At 35.2% G+C, this 14,991-nt stretch overlaps 1 protein-coding gene and 1 long non-coding RNA gene across 2 annotated transcripts; both read right to left on the bottom strand.

The window, feature by feature from the left end:
* Nucleotides 1–1,699: 1,699 nt before the first annotated feature.
* LOC133301378 (disease resistance protein Roq1-like) lies at nt 1,700–14,446 on the bottom strand. Its single transcript, XM_061501006.1, has 14 exons — nt 13,953–14,446; nt 12,665–13,757; nt 12,169–12,453; nt 11,108–12,071; nt 10,317–10,405; nt 10,214–10,268; nt 9,958–10,083; nt 9,077–9,176; nt 8,716–8,754; nt 4,639–4,792; nt 4,367–4,551; nt 3,076–4,180; nt 2,558–2,842; nt 1,700–2,470 (listed from the first exon to the last, which is right to left on the bottom strand). The coding sequence occupies exons 1-14, from the start codon at nt 14,444–14,446 to the stop codon at nt 1,700–1,702; spliced, it is 5,745 nt and encodes a 1,914-aa protein (XP_061356990.1).
* Nucleotides 8,852–11,052, bottom strand: LOC133301413 (uncharacterized). Its single transcript, XR_009750194.1, has 4 exons — nt 10,699–11,052; nt 9,958–10,213; nt 9,367–9,558; nt 8,852–9,176 (listed from the first exon to the last, which is right to left on the bottom strand). It is a non-coding gene; the product is annotated as an uncharacterized LOC133301413 (long non-coding RNA).
* Nucleotides 14,447–14,991: the final 545 nt, after the last annotated feature.

Raw genomic sequence — 14,991 nt, 5'->3', positions numbered from 1 at the left:
ATGTTTGATATGAATTGTATAGCTTGGTTGATAGCTATGAGATGTGATTGGATGCAATATGTGTTAATTGCATAAAACCTTGTGTAGGTTTTGTTTGGTGAGTGGATAATTGTAACTGGTTGCAGAAACTGTTGGTGGGAACAAAGGTTGGCTAAAGCTTGAGGTAAGCCTTCGGACCTTGGGTGTAATTCCCTTGACTGTTCCACCAAGCCCTGAAAGGGTAGAGGTTGTGATTGTGTATATAAATGCAATAAAATAGTGTAATGCTTTGTTATACGTATGTGTATGCATTTGGTGTGGCATAGGATGGTGTTTCCCTATGTTGGTATGTTGCATGACGATGCGTAAATCATACTTGGTAGTTAGCTGGCCAGTAGGACTATTTGCATCTGAGTTTCCTTAGGACAGCTTGAGAGCTCGAGGGATTTCTCCTAGAGATGTATTGCACTTTGCATAGATATGTATTTACTGCATTATTATAGTTATTGCTATTACACTGATATGGAACTGTGGGGTGGAGAGATACTCCAAGGACCCCTGGTTTACTGGATATATTCGTATATCTCACCCCGTGTTGTGGGGACCCCCTTTCAGGTAAGGATGCTGCAGGAGCCTTTGGTGGCAAGTGGCCATATCTGGATTATGCATGAAATGTGGCATTTCTTTTGAGATTGTACATGTTGTTTTGTAGCTCACATGTATAGGATTGTAATTCATAGACCATTGATAGATGTATGAATTGTATATTGGAATGGACTTAGCCTATGCTCATGCCTTTGGTCATCTCTTTTGTTGATAAGAGCCAAGGGAATGATCATAGTGTTTTGTTAGCTAAGTTCCATGAATTGTAATGAACATGATGTGTAATTGATGAGTACTTTGAGTTTAATATATGTATGTTCATTAAGTATTGGATTGTTGAACTGGAAACTAAATTAGGTACCTAGTGCTAAATTGGGAAATGTTGAGAAAACAAATACATCCTGTCCGTTTGACCAATTTTCATACCCAATGTGATGGAATTGGACTTTGATGTCTCTATGGAAGTTGTATACATTTCTCTTAGCTTTCCATAGAGACCAAAATGGTGTAATTTGAGTGAGTATAGCTCAAGTTATGAGTGGAAAACTATAGGTAGGTTAAATGACCTTGTTTTGGGTCACCCAGCCCTGTGGATGGCGCCTGGGGCGCCAAATTCACGCTTGGGGCGCCAAATTACGAGATCAGACAGTAGCATCCACGCTTGGGGCGCCAGATTCACGCTTGGGGCGCCAACTTTCTGTTTTCCCACGCTCTGAGCGTGGATCTCACGCTGCGGGCGCGGGGGTTCTGGAGGTTTCGCACCCTTTTCTTAAAAAGTGCATAACTTTGGCTACGGTGCTCCGATTTGAGCGCGGTTTGAACCCACGCGTAGCTATGAAAAATAATATAACATAGTAGAAGATGGGAATCGTAAAAGGAGTTTAGAATTAATTTGATAAGTAAAGTGATGAAGACATTTCACGACGTATTGTCAAGTATAATGGGAATATAATCTTAAGTTTTGTCCCACTATTCCGCGAAGTATATATAGTTATGATCACGCACTTGGTTATTTGAATCCGGCTTGTATAAAGAGGAAAAATTTATCCAGTTTTCTAATTGAACCAATGTGATTGTAACTGCGCTTAATGCCGTACGCAATGATAACAATCCGGTTCTAGAACGGGGTGTTACATGTACAATATTGTGCACGGAATAATTCCAAGTTGGGTGGAATCCCTCTGATTTCTTGAAGAAGCCTGCATCTATTTAAATTAAGTTCCCTCAAAAAGCGACATTCTTTGATGCACGCCGGAAGAATTGTGAAACTATTGTCAGACAGGTCTAACTGTTTCACATTGGCAAAACAAGTGAGACCTATTCTAAGGAATTCATCTGATATGTTGCAGTCTTGGAGATGAAGACGTTCCATGTTTGAGCTCACTTTTTCTTCACCTTCATCTTGTTTAGATAAATGCAACCCATCACATGTCCCAAAACACAACCGCTCAAGTTCTGATAACATGACAATGCTACTTGGAAGTTCTATCTGAACCCATACACATGAATGCAGTTCTATCTCTTGTAGCCGTGTAAGATATCGAATTGAAAAAGGCAATCTTTTTATGGGAGTTCCCACCAAATAAAGCTCTGTAACATTTTCCATCTCTCCTAATATTTCTGGAAAAATCTCAAGACTCGAGCAATATGAAAGTTCCAATTCTTTAAGAGAGGTCAACTTGATAGGTGGGAAACTCCTAAGCTTGCGGCAACCAAAAGCATTTAAGAATTTGAGTTTATCTAGGAATCCAACTGATTCATGAACTTTAGTTAAATTCACACATTCCTTAACTGATATTTTTTCTAAATTTGGGACACCAGATACATCAGGTATCTCTGTTATACATTCACACTTGCTGAAATCCAAAACTCTTATATTCATGAACTTCTGGGGAAAAAGAAAAAAGAAAAGATGAAATAAGAATCAAATGAAAAATCTTAAAATATATCAGAGAAAATAACCAATTATACTTGCCTTCAAAAACTTGGCCAACTCAAGTAACATTAAGGAACTTCCTGGTAACCTGAATATGGCAAGATTTGTTGGATGCAAATTAGATGGTAAAGACTGTGAAGGAAACCGCCACCATTCCAGCACTCTTAAACACTTTGGAAATTGTTTAGGAGCTTCCGAAAAATGACCATTTTTAATAATAAGTGTTTTTAGGTTTGTCATCTTCTTGAAGGCCTTTCCATCCCACTTCACTACTTCTTCAAATTTTGGGAAGTGCAGATATATCATTTCAATATTACTAGTTCCCTTTTGAAAACAAAAAACATCAGTCAGCCACAAAACATATGTGTGTGTTAGGTCGTGTTAGGACATCGACACATATTTAGAGAAATTTACTTTAATAAAGGGAAGAAACTGTGAGTTAATACCATCAACAAAAGATTGGAAACAAAAGGAATAAATTATTTGTCATGCGCATATAATAATGATATATCAAGGTTCAAGATGAAAAACAAACCAACAACATTAGTCTTACTCACTGTATTGTCTTCAAAAACTTGAACTATATCTTCATGGAACCATAGTCTACTGCGTTTCCCAGGCTCTTTTGCTGACTCCTTTCGGACAATTTCTTTACCCATATCCTCTATCAAGTCATGTAGTGTCAACTCACCACAAGAACTAATCTTTATGAGACATTTTTCAACCAACACTCCTATGTGATATGTCATGCAGTCACCATGATGAGCATGAAGTATATCTTCAACCTCCACCAATGGATACCCCTTAAAGCAACAAGCGATATCAAGAAAAACACTCTGCTCATCTTCCTCTAAAGCATCAAAGCTTACCTTAAGTATCTTTTGGATCTCTTCATTAGGAATCCTTTCATACCTATCCAATGCAGACTTCCATTCTTTTACACTTTTTCCAAACAAGTTGGAACCTATTACTTCCAAAGCCAATGGAAGGCCAAAAGCATAAGTTACTGCACGATTTAAAACATCCAAGTAACATGGACTAACTTTGTTATTTTTAAAAGCTTTCCATCTAAGCAATTCAAGAGCATCTTTCTCATTCAACTCCTTCACCTCATATGTTCTTATAACCTCGTGACATGCTAGGACCTTTTTGTCCCTAGTCGTGATGATGATTCTGCTGCCCGGACCAAACCAGTCCGGTCTTCCTATCATAGCCTGTAACTGCTTCAATGTGTCAACATCATCAAGAATCAAAAGAACCTTCTCTCGACATAATCTTTGTTGTATTATTGGAATTCCTTCGTTGACATCTCCTAACTTAATGTTTAATCCAACAATTTTAGAAAGGAGCATCTCTTGAAGATGTTGCAAGCCATGTTTTATTGAATTTTCTCTCACGTCATGAAGAAAACACAAATTATCAAATTGGTCAGCAATCAAATTATAAACTGCTCGAGCAATTGTCGTTTTACCGATTCCGCCAATACCATATATCCCTACCATGTGGACTCCATCATCTGATCCAAGATCTAGAAGCGCCTTTACTTCTAACAATCTAGACTCTAGTCCAACAGGGTGATCCTCAACATGTAAAGGAGCACGATTAATCTTGCCGGAAATCTCTTTGACAATCCTCCCAATAAACTCGTACTCATATCCATCCCTATTCAAGCAGAGAAGTTTGTGTGTAGTCAAATTGAATACCTTATTAAAATTCAAAGTGTTTGATATAGAATGATTTAACATTTTTAAGGTTAACGAGTATTTCTTTCCCCTTTAAATTTCAACTCTAAATCATTTGACAAACGAAAATTAATAAAAAAGGTAAAAGATTGGTGAGAAGGGGTACCCATGTTTGAAATGAAAACCAGACAAGTTAGCCACTTGCTCCAAAGCCGTTGTCCATCTATGCAACCTCTGCATGTTATCCTTGAACCTCTCCTTATGTTTAGCCAGTGCTTCTCCGTAACTACCTCTCTGATATCGCACATCAGAAGGATCCACGTCATAGAAAACAGGCAAAACCAACCTACCCTTTCCGTTAATGAAGTGAATGATGTTGGAAAGTTCATCCAAGCAAAATGAAGAAGAGGCATAGAGCTTAGAGAGGATAATGATGGCAATCCTGGACTGTTGAATAGCCTTGAGAAGTGATGGTGTGATTTCGTCCCCTTTCTGAAGCTTCTCGTCATCAATGAAGGTGTGGATTCCACTGTTAAGAAGAGCATTATAGAGATAGCCAGTAAAACCGTGGCGAGTATCTGGGCCTCGGAAACTGAGGAACACATCGTAGGTGAAGGAAGAGGAGGAGGATGGTGGCACCGCCATAAGATCGAAGAAAGGTTAGTATGAGTGTGAGGTTGGTGTATGGATGAAGTGTTTGAAGACCAGAAGACTAGCAAACAATAACCAGCAACTATAAATGATATAAAATAAGAGTTACTATCAATTTTTTATAGGTCGTTACTTATAACTTTTTTTTTTTTTCTTATCACCTCTTACAATTATATTTTATTATTGTTGATTTTCGCTAATCAATTGTTATCATTTTAGCAAATTAAATTTATTAATTAATTATTAATTCACCATAAATGATAATCGTTGATTAACAAAAATCAACAATAATAAAATATGGTTGTAAGAAGTTGTAAAAAAAAAATTGTAATATAATCTTTCTCTTTTTTCTATTATCACTTTATTTATTATTGGATTCAAAAATTGTTTTTATTTTCTCTATGATGTTTTTATTTTCTTTTTTTCATTCAATTTTTTTTTTCTAATCTAATGATGATCAGAGTAATAATAGTAAAAATTAATACTAAAATATCCTATCTCATAAAATAAAGGTAAAAGTGTTCACATACTTTTGTATCATTATTATAAAAGAAATTACCGTATTTTGTTGTATTTTTGTTGAACTTTTATATTTTTTTTCCTTCGGAAAAACTAGGAGAAGAAAAAAGAAAGTGTTATGAAACAGAGGAATCTAAAAAATCAATAAATATATATTAAAAAAAAATGAAATGATTTACAAATGTAACCTTAAAATGATAAATATTTTTCAACTATGAATATTGTAAACAATTAAATAAATAGAATATTGTTTTTAGTAAAATATAAAATATAGTTTTAGGCACCACATAATCAGAAGAAAAAAATTCATAGTGATGAAATTATAACTATTTATATAATAAAAAATGAAAATAATACTTAAAACTGAAGAACTCTAAAAGTTGGAAAGGTGGCGAGCTTTTCATATATATAATTAAAATATTATAAATAATACTTAGTTTTAAAGGTCTATATAAATTTGAAGGGAGGTGAAGGAGACGATAATGATCTTGATCCGACATGAGAAGGAAGTTCACATACAAAAAAATGAAAGTGATAGATTGATTACAACTTACAGTGAGAGTAGAAGAGAAAAATATCTATTGATCACTTCTAATTTCATATGTATTGTCAATTAGTACGGTAATGGTTGGAGACTTCTTGGAGCGTTGGTTCTCGAAAATCAAACAAAAATGAAAGTGACAGAGTAGTTACAGCTAAGAGTAGGAAGAAAAAAATATCTATTGACTTCTTGTTTCATATCTATTGTCAATTATTTCACGAGAAACATATTTCCCATATTATTAACCTAGACAAATGAAAAAGTTGACGTCTGTATTAACACATTCGTTATGCATGTCTTCTGTTTAACTCATGGAAAAAAGAAAAACCTATTTACAATATTCTAGAAATCTAAGAACTTTTAGTTTAGGATTTAAAAGTAGACAGTGATTATCTAAAAATTGGATGCACGAAAGAAATCAAGTGGGATTCATTGTAAAACTTCCTTTTCATTTCTTATCTTGGGCTTTTATTTTTTCCTTTCCTTGGATAACAACAAAGGAAGTATTCCATCCTTTTCATTGTGATTAATACAGGAAAGAAGTTTTTTTTTTTTTTTTTCTTATATGTAGTTTAGTGAATCAAGACTTTTGGAGAGCTTTCTTTTCCCTGAACTTGTTGGATTGATGACAATAAGGCAATCTCGATAAGGATTGAGTGTGGGCGAATGGTCCTCACTGCCTCTCATTTCTTATATCAGAGAAAATCCCATTTGTGACTTAGTTCCCCTGCCTTAGTGTTGTTCGCATTACGCGAAAAGGACACCTTAGTTTTCTCTTGATTCACACGTTAGACAGATGAACCACAAAATGGGTCAAGAATCATATTTGAATTATGATCACCATGCATAAGCCACTTTGGATCGCTGGTACCACCCTTGTTTTCGAACAACTAATGTCCTCAACAATAAACACAGTCCATCTCCATCTCGCTAGCCTCACTTATGTCATCCTCATGCCTTCTTCCTCGTCACTGTCACTGTTGTAGACAAAGGTTTCTATGTTGTAGACAAATGTAGTCGATTGCTAAACAATACATTGCCCCAAAATTCAAATGTTGAACTCTAAATCCCAATTATATAAATATCATACATTTTCATAATGCAATCAGAACACTGAATAAATCACTAGAAAGATCAAAACAAATTCAACCAAAAATAACATGAATTGAACAGTAAATGCAAATCCCTAATGCAAAATCTTCACACACTAGTAGTAAAAAAAAACCCCAATTTTCCAACATTCTAAGCATGTTTATAGCATAATAGTAGTCCTTACCTAACAAAGAGCATCAAACTTTGCATACAAGACTTGTCAAAGATAATATGATTGCACACAAGATATGGTTTGAGCATAAAACAAAACGAAGATGGTGGAAAGATACGAATGGGAAGTATACAAATGAATTGAAGCCAACATTTCTAAACGTGTTTTAATTATCGACGGAATCATCGACTAAAAACATCAATTAAGTGCATTTCGATGGTCGCACAGATGGGCCTTGTCATCGATGGATTTGGTCTAGTCAGAAAGGTTGCCGAAAAATGCATTAAGGGAAACAAATTGTTTAACATTAAGGTTGTTTCTACAAAATTAAACACGAAACATTTATTCATTGAAATGTCTGTATCATACTCCGTCAATGACAATGGATATTTTTATCCATTCATAATTCCGTGTACAGCATATGCGCATGAGCGTGAGAAATTATATTTCCTTAAAAATTTTGCTGATCAGAATGTCTGCTTTGATAATGTCTAGTTTATAGACATGCACATGCAAGAACATTGAAAAAATAAAATAAACCTCTAACAAGTAGAATATTTTGCTCCCATAGTTAGGAAATGAAATCAGTTTACGACATTGCATACGTCTAAAGTCCACAGCAAAAAAGGTTGAAAATTATAAACCGGAATTAACCGTATAGTAGCTTGAAAACTATAGAAAAAAGGTTATGGGAGGGTAGCTCATCCCTCAAGATATTTGTAAATATTCTAGTTTTACTTTAGGCACCAAAGTTTAGTTGATATAATCAACCACCATTGAAATTATCAATAACCAACCCAAAAGTATAAGTTCTTAGCCAAAGGTTCAAGATCAGTTTTATATATCTCTAATATATCTCTCAGAGTCCTTTGCACTTGAACCATGAACAAAGTATAAGATCATATATATCGTACTTAAATTCAACTTTTTGTTAAAATAGTGGAAACGGCCAGGATCTAACTCCAAACTTATACTAAGTAGTAAAGGATGCACTAATGTCTTATCAGTGACCAACTATCCATAAAATTTAAATTATTAGCCGAAAATTCAATGTGTTTTATATCTCTAACAAATATAAATTCGCCCTTACAACTATTTAACACTTTCCTCAGCAGTTCCTGCCTACTTTAATATTAACTCTCAGAATGAAAAGGGCAGATCTTATGTACTGGTGTGTTTATGATACCAGGTTGATAACAAAAAGAAAACGATTCCTTCTGCAACCCTCTTTCTGTCTTCACATTAGTCACACTATCAGATTATGGTGCACATTCTTTCTGCCATGTGCTTTCATATTCTTGGTTATCTAGGCAATCAAACACATTGGATGACAGAGAAGTTTCAGTGGGTGTAAAGCATCGAACTTTTTTTGTGTTGTCAGCTACATTCTTCTTAGAAAAATATACACCGGACTCGAACTTACAAGTCAGTGGATTCAAATGCTTGGTGGTGATATAACAACTTTCTAATTATCATCAACCTATTTATCATTAAGGATAACATGCTAGCACAGGGGATTTCACAGAGTCATTAATTCTACGTTACAAATAACTCATAAGCAATCTGAGAGTCAATAAGTCTACGTTGCAAATAATTCATTAGGCAGAATGCTTATGCTTATCTTGGAATCTTCAGTATTAAGGGATAAACAATACCATTGTATAAGAAATTTGGCAATGACAGACCAGGACACATGTATAAAAAAATAAAATAACAACCTCAAACTGACATTAAAAGTTGTAATTCAGTCATCATGCTTAAATAAAAAAAATTTGAAAATAAAATAAAATTTAATATGCTTGACTTGAATCAGACACACCACCCAGCCACCATCACAGCTCTGAGAATAGTCTCAAGTAGTCACACTCAGGTCTCACTCTTGCCATCACCACTAAGCAGACACGGCAGAGTCTTTATCATGGTACTCATGGATACATGTAACAAGGGATTCTTCTTGTGTTTCTCTTAAAGGACACAGAAATTTCCTGCTGGAATTGGCATCTGCAAGACAAGAAGATAATACAGCAATTAAAATTAATATAAGTAATTAAGGTAGAAATGGCATTACAGCATCACTTTAATCACTGCTTGCAACTTTGAAGTACTCCAAAATCAAAGAATTCCATGTCTGGCCATCAATTATTTTATATGGACTCAATTCCAATATCAAAGTGTGTGTTGTTTCCTATACCTGTGGATCCAATAAAGCCAATGAAGCCAAATTTTGCTGGTGCTGCATAAATCGAATCTGAGAAACTACTGCGTCCACTCTATGCTTTTCTTTTAGGGTCGTCGAATTGGATATCCTTCATGCTACATGTTTGTTTGAAAACATGGAGTCCAATTTGTAGATTCACCCACCATGGTAACATGAAAAGCTTATCTTTTTCAATAGGATGAAAAAAATCATTAGAAAACACCACAGGATTCCACTCATTTTCTAAAGGTACTGCATCCACATATATAGCCAATCAAGTCTGCCTCTTTTAGATAAAAAAATATTATATTAACATTTCCGCTAAGGGACAAAAAAGGAAACGCTTCAATAACTGGGAAAGCTTTCTTTCCATTGATGATCAATTGGAGGAGAAGCTATTACAAGGATGAATGTAGATATCCTTCAGTAAGCAGCAAGATAATTGACCCATGCTATGGCTATTAATGAATCAATGACAACTTTGTATTATAACAATTGTCACCTTATATGTTACGATAGTATAAGCATAACTTTCACCATAAGCAAAATGAAGAACTTAAGATTTAAAACATTTAAAATCTTTACCTTCGAACTTAAGTATGCAAAATGCGTTGTCGAGAACCACAGTTGCAACTGATACACCCAACTTTGATAATTCTTCCCTTGCAGCAAATATAATCATAACTAAGCTCTCTCCCTCAGGTATGTCCTCTACACATCAAACGGCATTTTGTGGGGAAGGTTCTTATCGTTGTGATCATACATAATATCTTTGACTAGAATAGCAGAACAATTATGACTTATCCATGTCTTGTTGGATCAAAGAAGCCTTTGCCTACACCTGCAAAGCAGACGGCAACTGTTAGATGTAAGTCCAAACACACCGGAGAAGATACCTATTAGAAGCATGCACATGTTAAAAATATAATCATCAACAGAAATACCAAAGAGTTTATATCTTCCAACTTGCCCAAAATCAGTTCTGGTTTATTAGTTATAGTGGACACCGGAGTAACAGAAATTCCAAGATGAACTGAAAAAAACAAAATAAAAATCCAGAATGTTCAGGTAGAAAAGGATTTATATGATACCATATATTTAATCGTGTAGAAATTCCCTTTAAAGAAGATATCATATATTTGATCATCTCATCTTTGATACCAAATTGGCATGTTTACTAAGGTAGTAATTTTCTATCAAGTACTAATAAGCAGTAAATGAGCACATAAGCAAAATTTAAATCCATCTTTTGTCTCTACCTATGCAGAGTAAAATTAAGTTGGCATGATATCTTAGTACAACACTATACAATGTTTTGGCCCTCACCCTAATTTTATTGAATTAGCCTTCCTTGAATTTCTTTTACAAAGTTCTAGTAACTCGACCATCAGGGACTTGGGCCATCACCAAGTCCGCCTCATCATCCGGCTGTAAAAATTGCAACTTTCGTCAAGGACTAACAGAGAACAACCTGAAAAACTGTTTCATTTTTATTTTACTTTTACTTTTTTGGTGTGTGTTTTCATGCCTTTGGTTCTCTTGTTGAATGGAGACACGAGCAGAGTCTTCTTCCTTACGTTGTTCTAGTTCTTCTTATTGGAGGTTATGAGTTTGAGGAAAAAGAGTTTAGAGGTACTTAAAATATTACATCAAGAGCCATCAGGTTTGAAATTTTCAACAATGTTTGGGCCCAAATAACAATGATTTCACCTTTTGGGCTTGTATATAGACATGCTTGCATTATCTCTGGTATGTAATAAAATAGGAACCTCATTCATTAACATGCTTGCACACTGGGAAGTCAATGATGGGCATTCTATTGCAGAGAGAAATTCCAAGTTCCGCAGAATTCCTCTAATATCTCGAAGATTCTTGCAATAATCCAAGATAAGATTCCTCAAAAAGCGACATTCATTGAGGTCCAATTCTTCCAATGAGATGCATCCTATTGCAAAGAATATTTCTAAGTTGGGTGGAATCCCTCTTATTTCTTGAAGAAGCATGCACCTGTTCAAAAAAAGTTGCTTCAAAAAGTGACATTCCTTCAGGCATGCTGGAAGAATTGTGAAAATATTGTTAGACAGGTCTAACTCTTTAATGTTGGCAAACCAAGTGAGACCTGTTCGAAGGAAGTCATCTGATATCTTGCAACATCGGAGATGAAGCCATGAAAGTTTCACGTTTGAGCTCACTTTTTCTTTGCTATCATCCTGTTTAGAAAATTGCAACCCTTTACATTCCTCAACGGTCAATTGCTCAAGTTCTGGAAACCCGACAATGAGACTTAGAACTTCCACCTGGACCCGTTCAAAGTTATTGATCAGTTCTATCTTTTGTAGCCGAGTAAGATTCCGAATTGAAAATGGCAATTCTTTTATGGAAGTACCATGCAAATAAAGCTCTGTTATATTTTTCATCTCTCCTAATATTTCTGGAAAACTCTCAAGACTAGAGCAATATGAAAGACGAAGTTCTTGAAGAGAGGTCAACTTGATAGGTGGAAAACTCTTAAGAGATCTGCAACCAAAAGCATTCAAGATTCTAAGTTTATCCAAGAATCCAATCGATTCATGAATTTTGATCAAATTGATGCATCCTGGAAATGACATTTCTTCTAAATTCGGGACACTAGATACATCAGGTATCTCTGTTATATAGTTACACCCGGAGAGATCCAAATATCTTAAATTCACCATTTGCTGAGGTAAAAAAAAAAAAAAAGAATTAAATGAATAATTATAAAATTTATTAATATATATACAATTTCACAGGAAAGAACCGATTAATTATACTTGCCTTCAGAGACTTTGCCAAATGGAGTGACATTAAGGAACTATATGGTAACCTGAATATGGAAAGTCTTCTTGGATGAAAATTAGAAGGTAAAGACTGTATAGTAAACCCCCACCATTCCAGCACTCTCAAACAATTTGGAAATTGTTTAGGACCTTCCGAAAAATGACAATTTCTAATAATAAGTGTTTTTAGATTTGTCATCTTCTTGAAGGCATTTCCATTCCAATTCACTCCTTCATATTTGGGGAAATCCACCAGATATATAATTTCAATATTACTCGTTCCCTTTTTAACACAAAATGCAACAGTCAGCCACAAAAACGCATATTTTGTATATTAGGACATCGACACACATATTTAGAGAAATTTACTTATTATAAAGGGAAAATTTGTGAATTGATACTGTCAAAATGATTTATCATGAGCATATAATATTCAAAGATAAAAATAAAGGTTGAAGAAGAAAATCCAAACCAACCATACTAATCTTACTCACCATATTGCCTTCTAAAACTTGAACTATATCTTTATGGAACCACAATCTACTGCGTTTCCCAGGCTCTTTCGGTGACTCTTGTCGAACAATTTCTTTACCCATATCCTCTATCAAGTCATGTAGTGTCACCTTGTCATCCTTACTAATCTTTATGAGAGACTTTTCAATCAGCTCTCTAATGTGATATGTCATGCAGTCACCATGATGAGCATGAAATTTATCTTCAACCTCTATCAGTCGATAACCTTTGAAGCAACAAGCAATATCAAGAAAAACACTCTTCTCATCTTCCTTTAAAGCATCAAAGCTTACTTTAAGTATCTTTTGGACCTCTTCATTAGGAATCCTTTCATACCTATCTAATGCAGACTTCCATTCTTTTAGACTTTTTCCAAACAAGTTGGAACCTATTACTTCCAAAGCCAGTGGAAGGCCAGAAGCATAAGTTACTGCACGGTTTATTATATCCTCAAAACTTCCAGGAACTACATTATTTTTGAAAGCATTCCTCCTAAACAATTCAAGAGCTTCTGTCTTATTCAACTCATCTACCTCATATGTTTTTCCAACCCCATGTCTTGCTAGCAAGTGTTTGTCCCGAGTGGTAATGATCACTCTGCTGCCAAGACCAAACCAATTAGGTTCTCCAACCAAATCATGCAACTGCTCTGATGCGTTAACATCATCAAGAACCAAAAGAACCTTCTTCTGACGTAACCTTTTTCTTATTTCCGAAATTCCTTCTCTGGCACTTGTAAATATAATATCCTTCTCTCCAGTTAGTTTAGAAAGAAGCATCTTTTGGAGATATGTATTTGAATTCTCTCTCACACGCTCCAGAAAACACACACTGTCAAAACAGACAGCAATTGAATCATAAACTGCCCATGCAAGCGTTGTTTTCCCTATTCCCCCAATTCCATGGATCCCTACGATGTGAACTCTGTCGGAGCTGATATCCAGAAGCTTCTTTACTTCCAGCACTCGAGATTCCAGTCCGACTAGGCAATCCGCAACATGTAAAGGAGCAGGATTAATCTTGTTGGAGACATCTTTAATGATCTTCTCAATAAACTGATATTCATACCCAACCCTGTACAACCAAAGAAATACAAACGAAATCATCCAATTCTAAATGCATCCCATATTATAAGTCTTGAAGATACTTATTATTATTACAATTTTCAGTGTTTGATATACAATGAATTAACTTGTTCAAGTAAATTTTAACGCATGAATTACTAGAGTTAGAATAATGACAAATTGAAAGAAATTAAATATAAGGTACCCAAGTTTCAAATGATGGCCAGACAAGTCAGCTGCTTGACGCAGAGCCATCCTCCATTTTTGCAGCTTCTCCTTATTGTCAGTGTCATCCTTGAACCTCTTCTCATGAAGAGCCAGTGCTTCTTCATAGCTACCTCTCTGATGCCTCACATCAGAGGGCTCCACGTCATAAAAAACAGGCAAAACAAACCGACCCTTATCTTTGATGCAGGCAATGATGTTGACAAGTTCATCTAAGCAAAAAGAGGAAGATGCATAGTTCTTAGAGAAGACTATGATGGCAGTCCTCGAGTTTTCAATTGCGTTGATAAGTGATGGTGTGATTTCATCCCCTCTCGGAAGCTCCACGTCATCAATGAAGGTGCGGATTCCCCTTTGACAGAGTTTATCATAAAGATTACCAGTAAATCCAAAGCGAGTATCTTTTCCATGAAAGCTCAGAAAGACATCATAGGTAAAAGGAGAAGAAGAAGAAGATGGTGCTGGTTGTGCCATGATAATCAAACTTGCTAGACGCTATGCATGCAGAAGCTCGAGGTAAAAGGAAATCTTAAGATGATCGAAAGGGTGGAGAGTGGAGACTATAGTGATAGTGATAATGATATAAAGTGAAAAGGTACATACCTAAAGCTTGACCAATACAAACCATTCGCGCCATCTGTTTCCTTTGCAGATAAACAACACGGAAGCTACATGAGAGAGAGAGAGACAGACAGAAAAAATATTGATCTCTGTCAATTCTTTGCCAGCTCCAAAGTTAGATATTCTCAAAAGAATTCAAAGATCGTAAGTCGGATTGCAACCAAAAAAAATAAAAAATAAAAAGATCGTAAGTGGGATACCCTCTATGTGGAAGCTAGTACAAGTACCAGGGTTAGCCGAACTTTATTCTTAAAAAATTAAGTCTATTTAAAGGGAAAATATTTTTCACAAATTTTTTTTTTACCAAAGATTCATAGTATAAATGGGTTTCACTTTGAATTTTTTTTCTCTCTACTATTTTGTAGGCTCTATTTATACTATGTGTCTTTAGTAGGAGA

The sequence above is a fragment of the Gastrolobium bilobum genome, unplaced genomic scaffold (genome assembly GCF_033153095.1).
Source record: "Gastrolobium bilobum isolate Gb01-03AN ecotype WA unplaced genomic scaffold, APGP_CSIRO_Gbil_v1 utg11783, whole genome shotgun sequence".
In the NCBI taxonomy this organism is placed as follows: domain Eukaryota; kingdom Viridiplantae; phylum Streptophyta; class Magnoliopsida; order Fabales; family Fabaceae; genus Gastrolobium; species Gastrolobium bilobum.
This window is presented reverse-complemented; position numbering and strand designations above follow the sequence as displayed.

Coding starts and splice junctions, on each gene's coding strand:
- LOC133301378 (XM_061501006.1), bottom strand. CDS start 14,446: ATGGCACAACCAGCACCATCTTCTTCTTCTTCTCCTTTTACCTATGAT. Junction 12,072..12,168: donor ATTTGGCAAAGTCTCTGAAG/GCAAGTATAATT, acceptor TTTTTACCTCAG/CAAATGGTGAATTTAAGATA. Junction 10,269..10,316: donor TGGAAGATATAAACTCTTTG/GTATTTCTGTTG, acceptor TGCTTCTAATAG/GTATCTTCTCCGGTGTGTTT.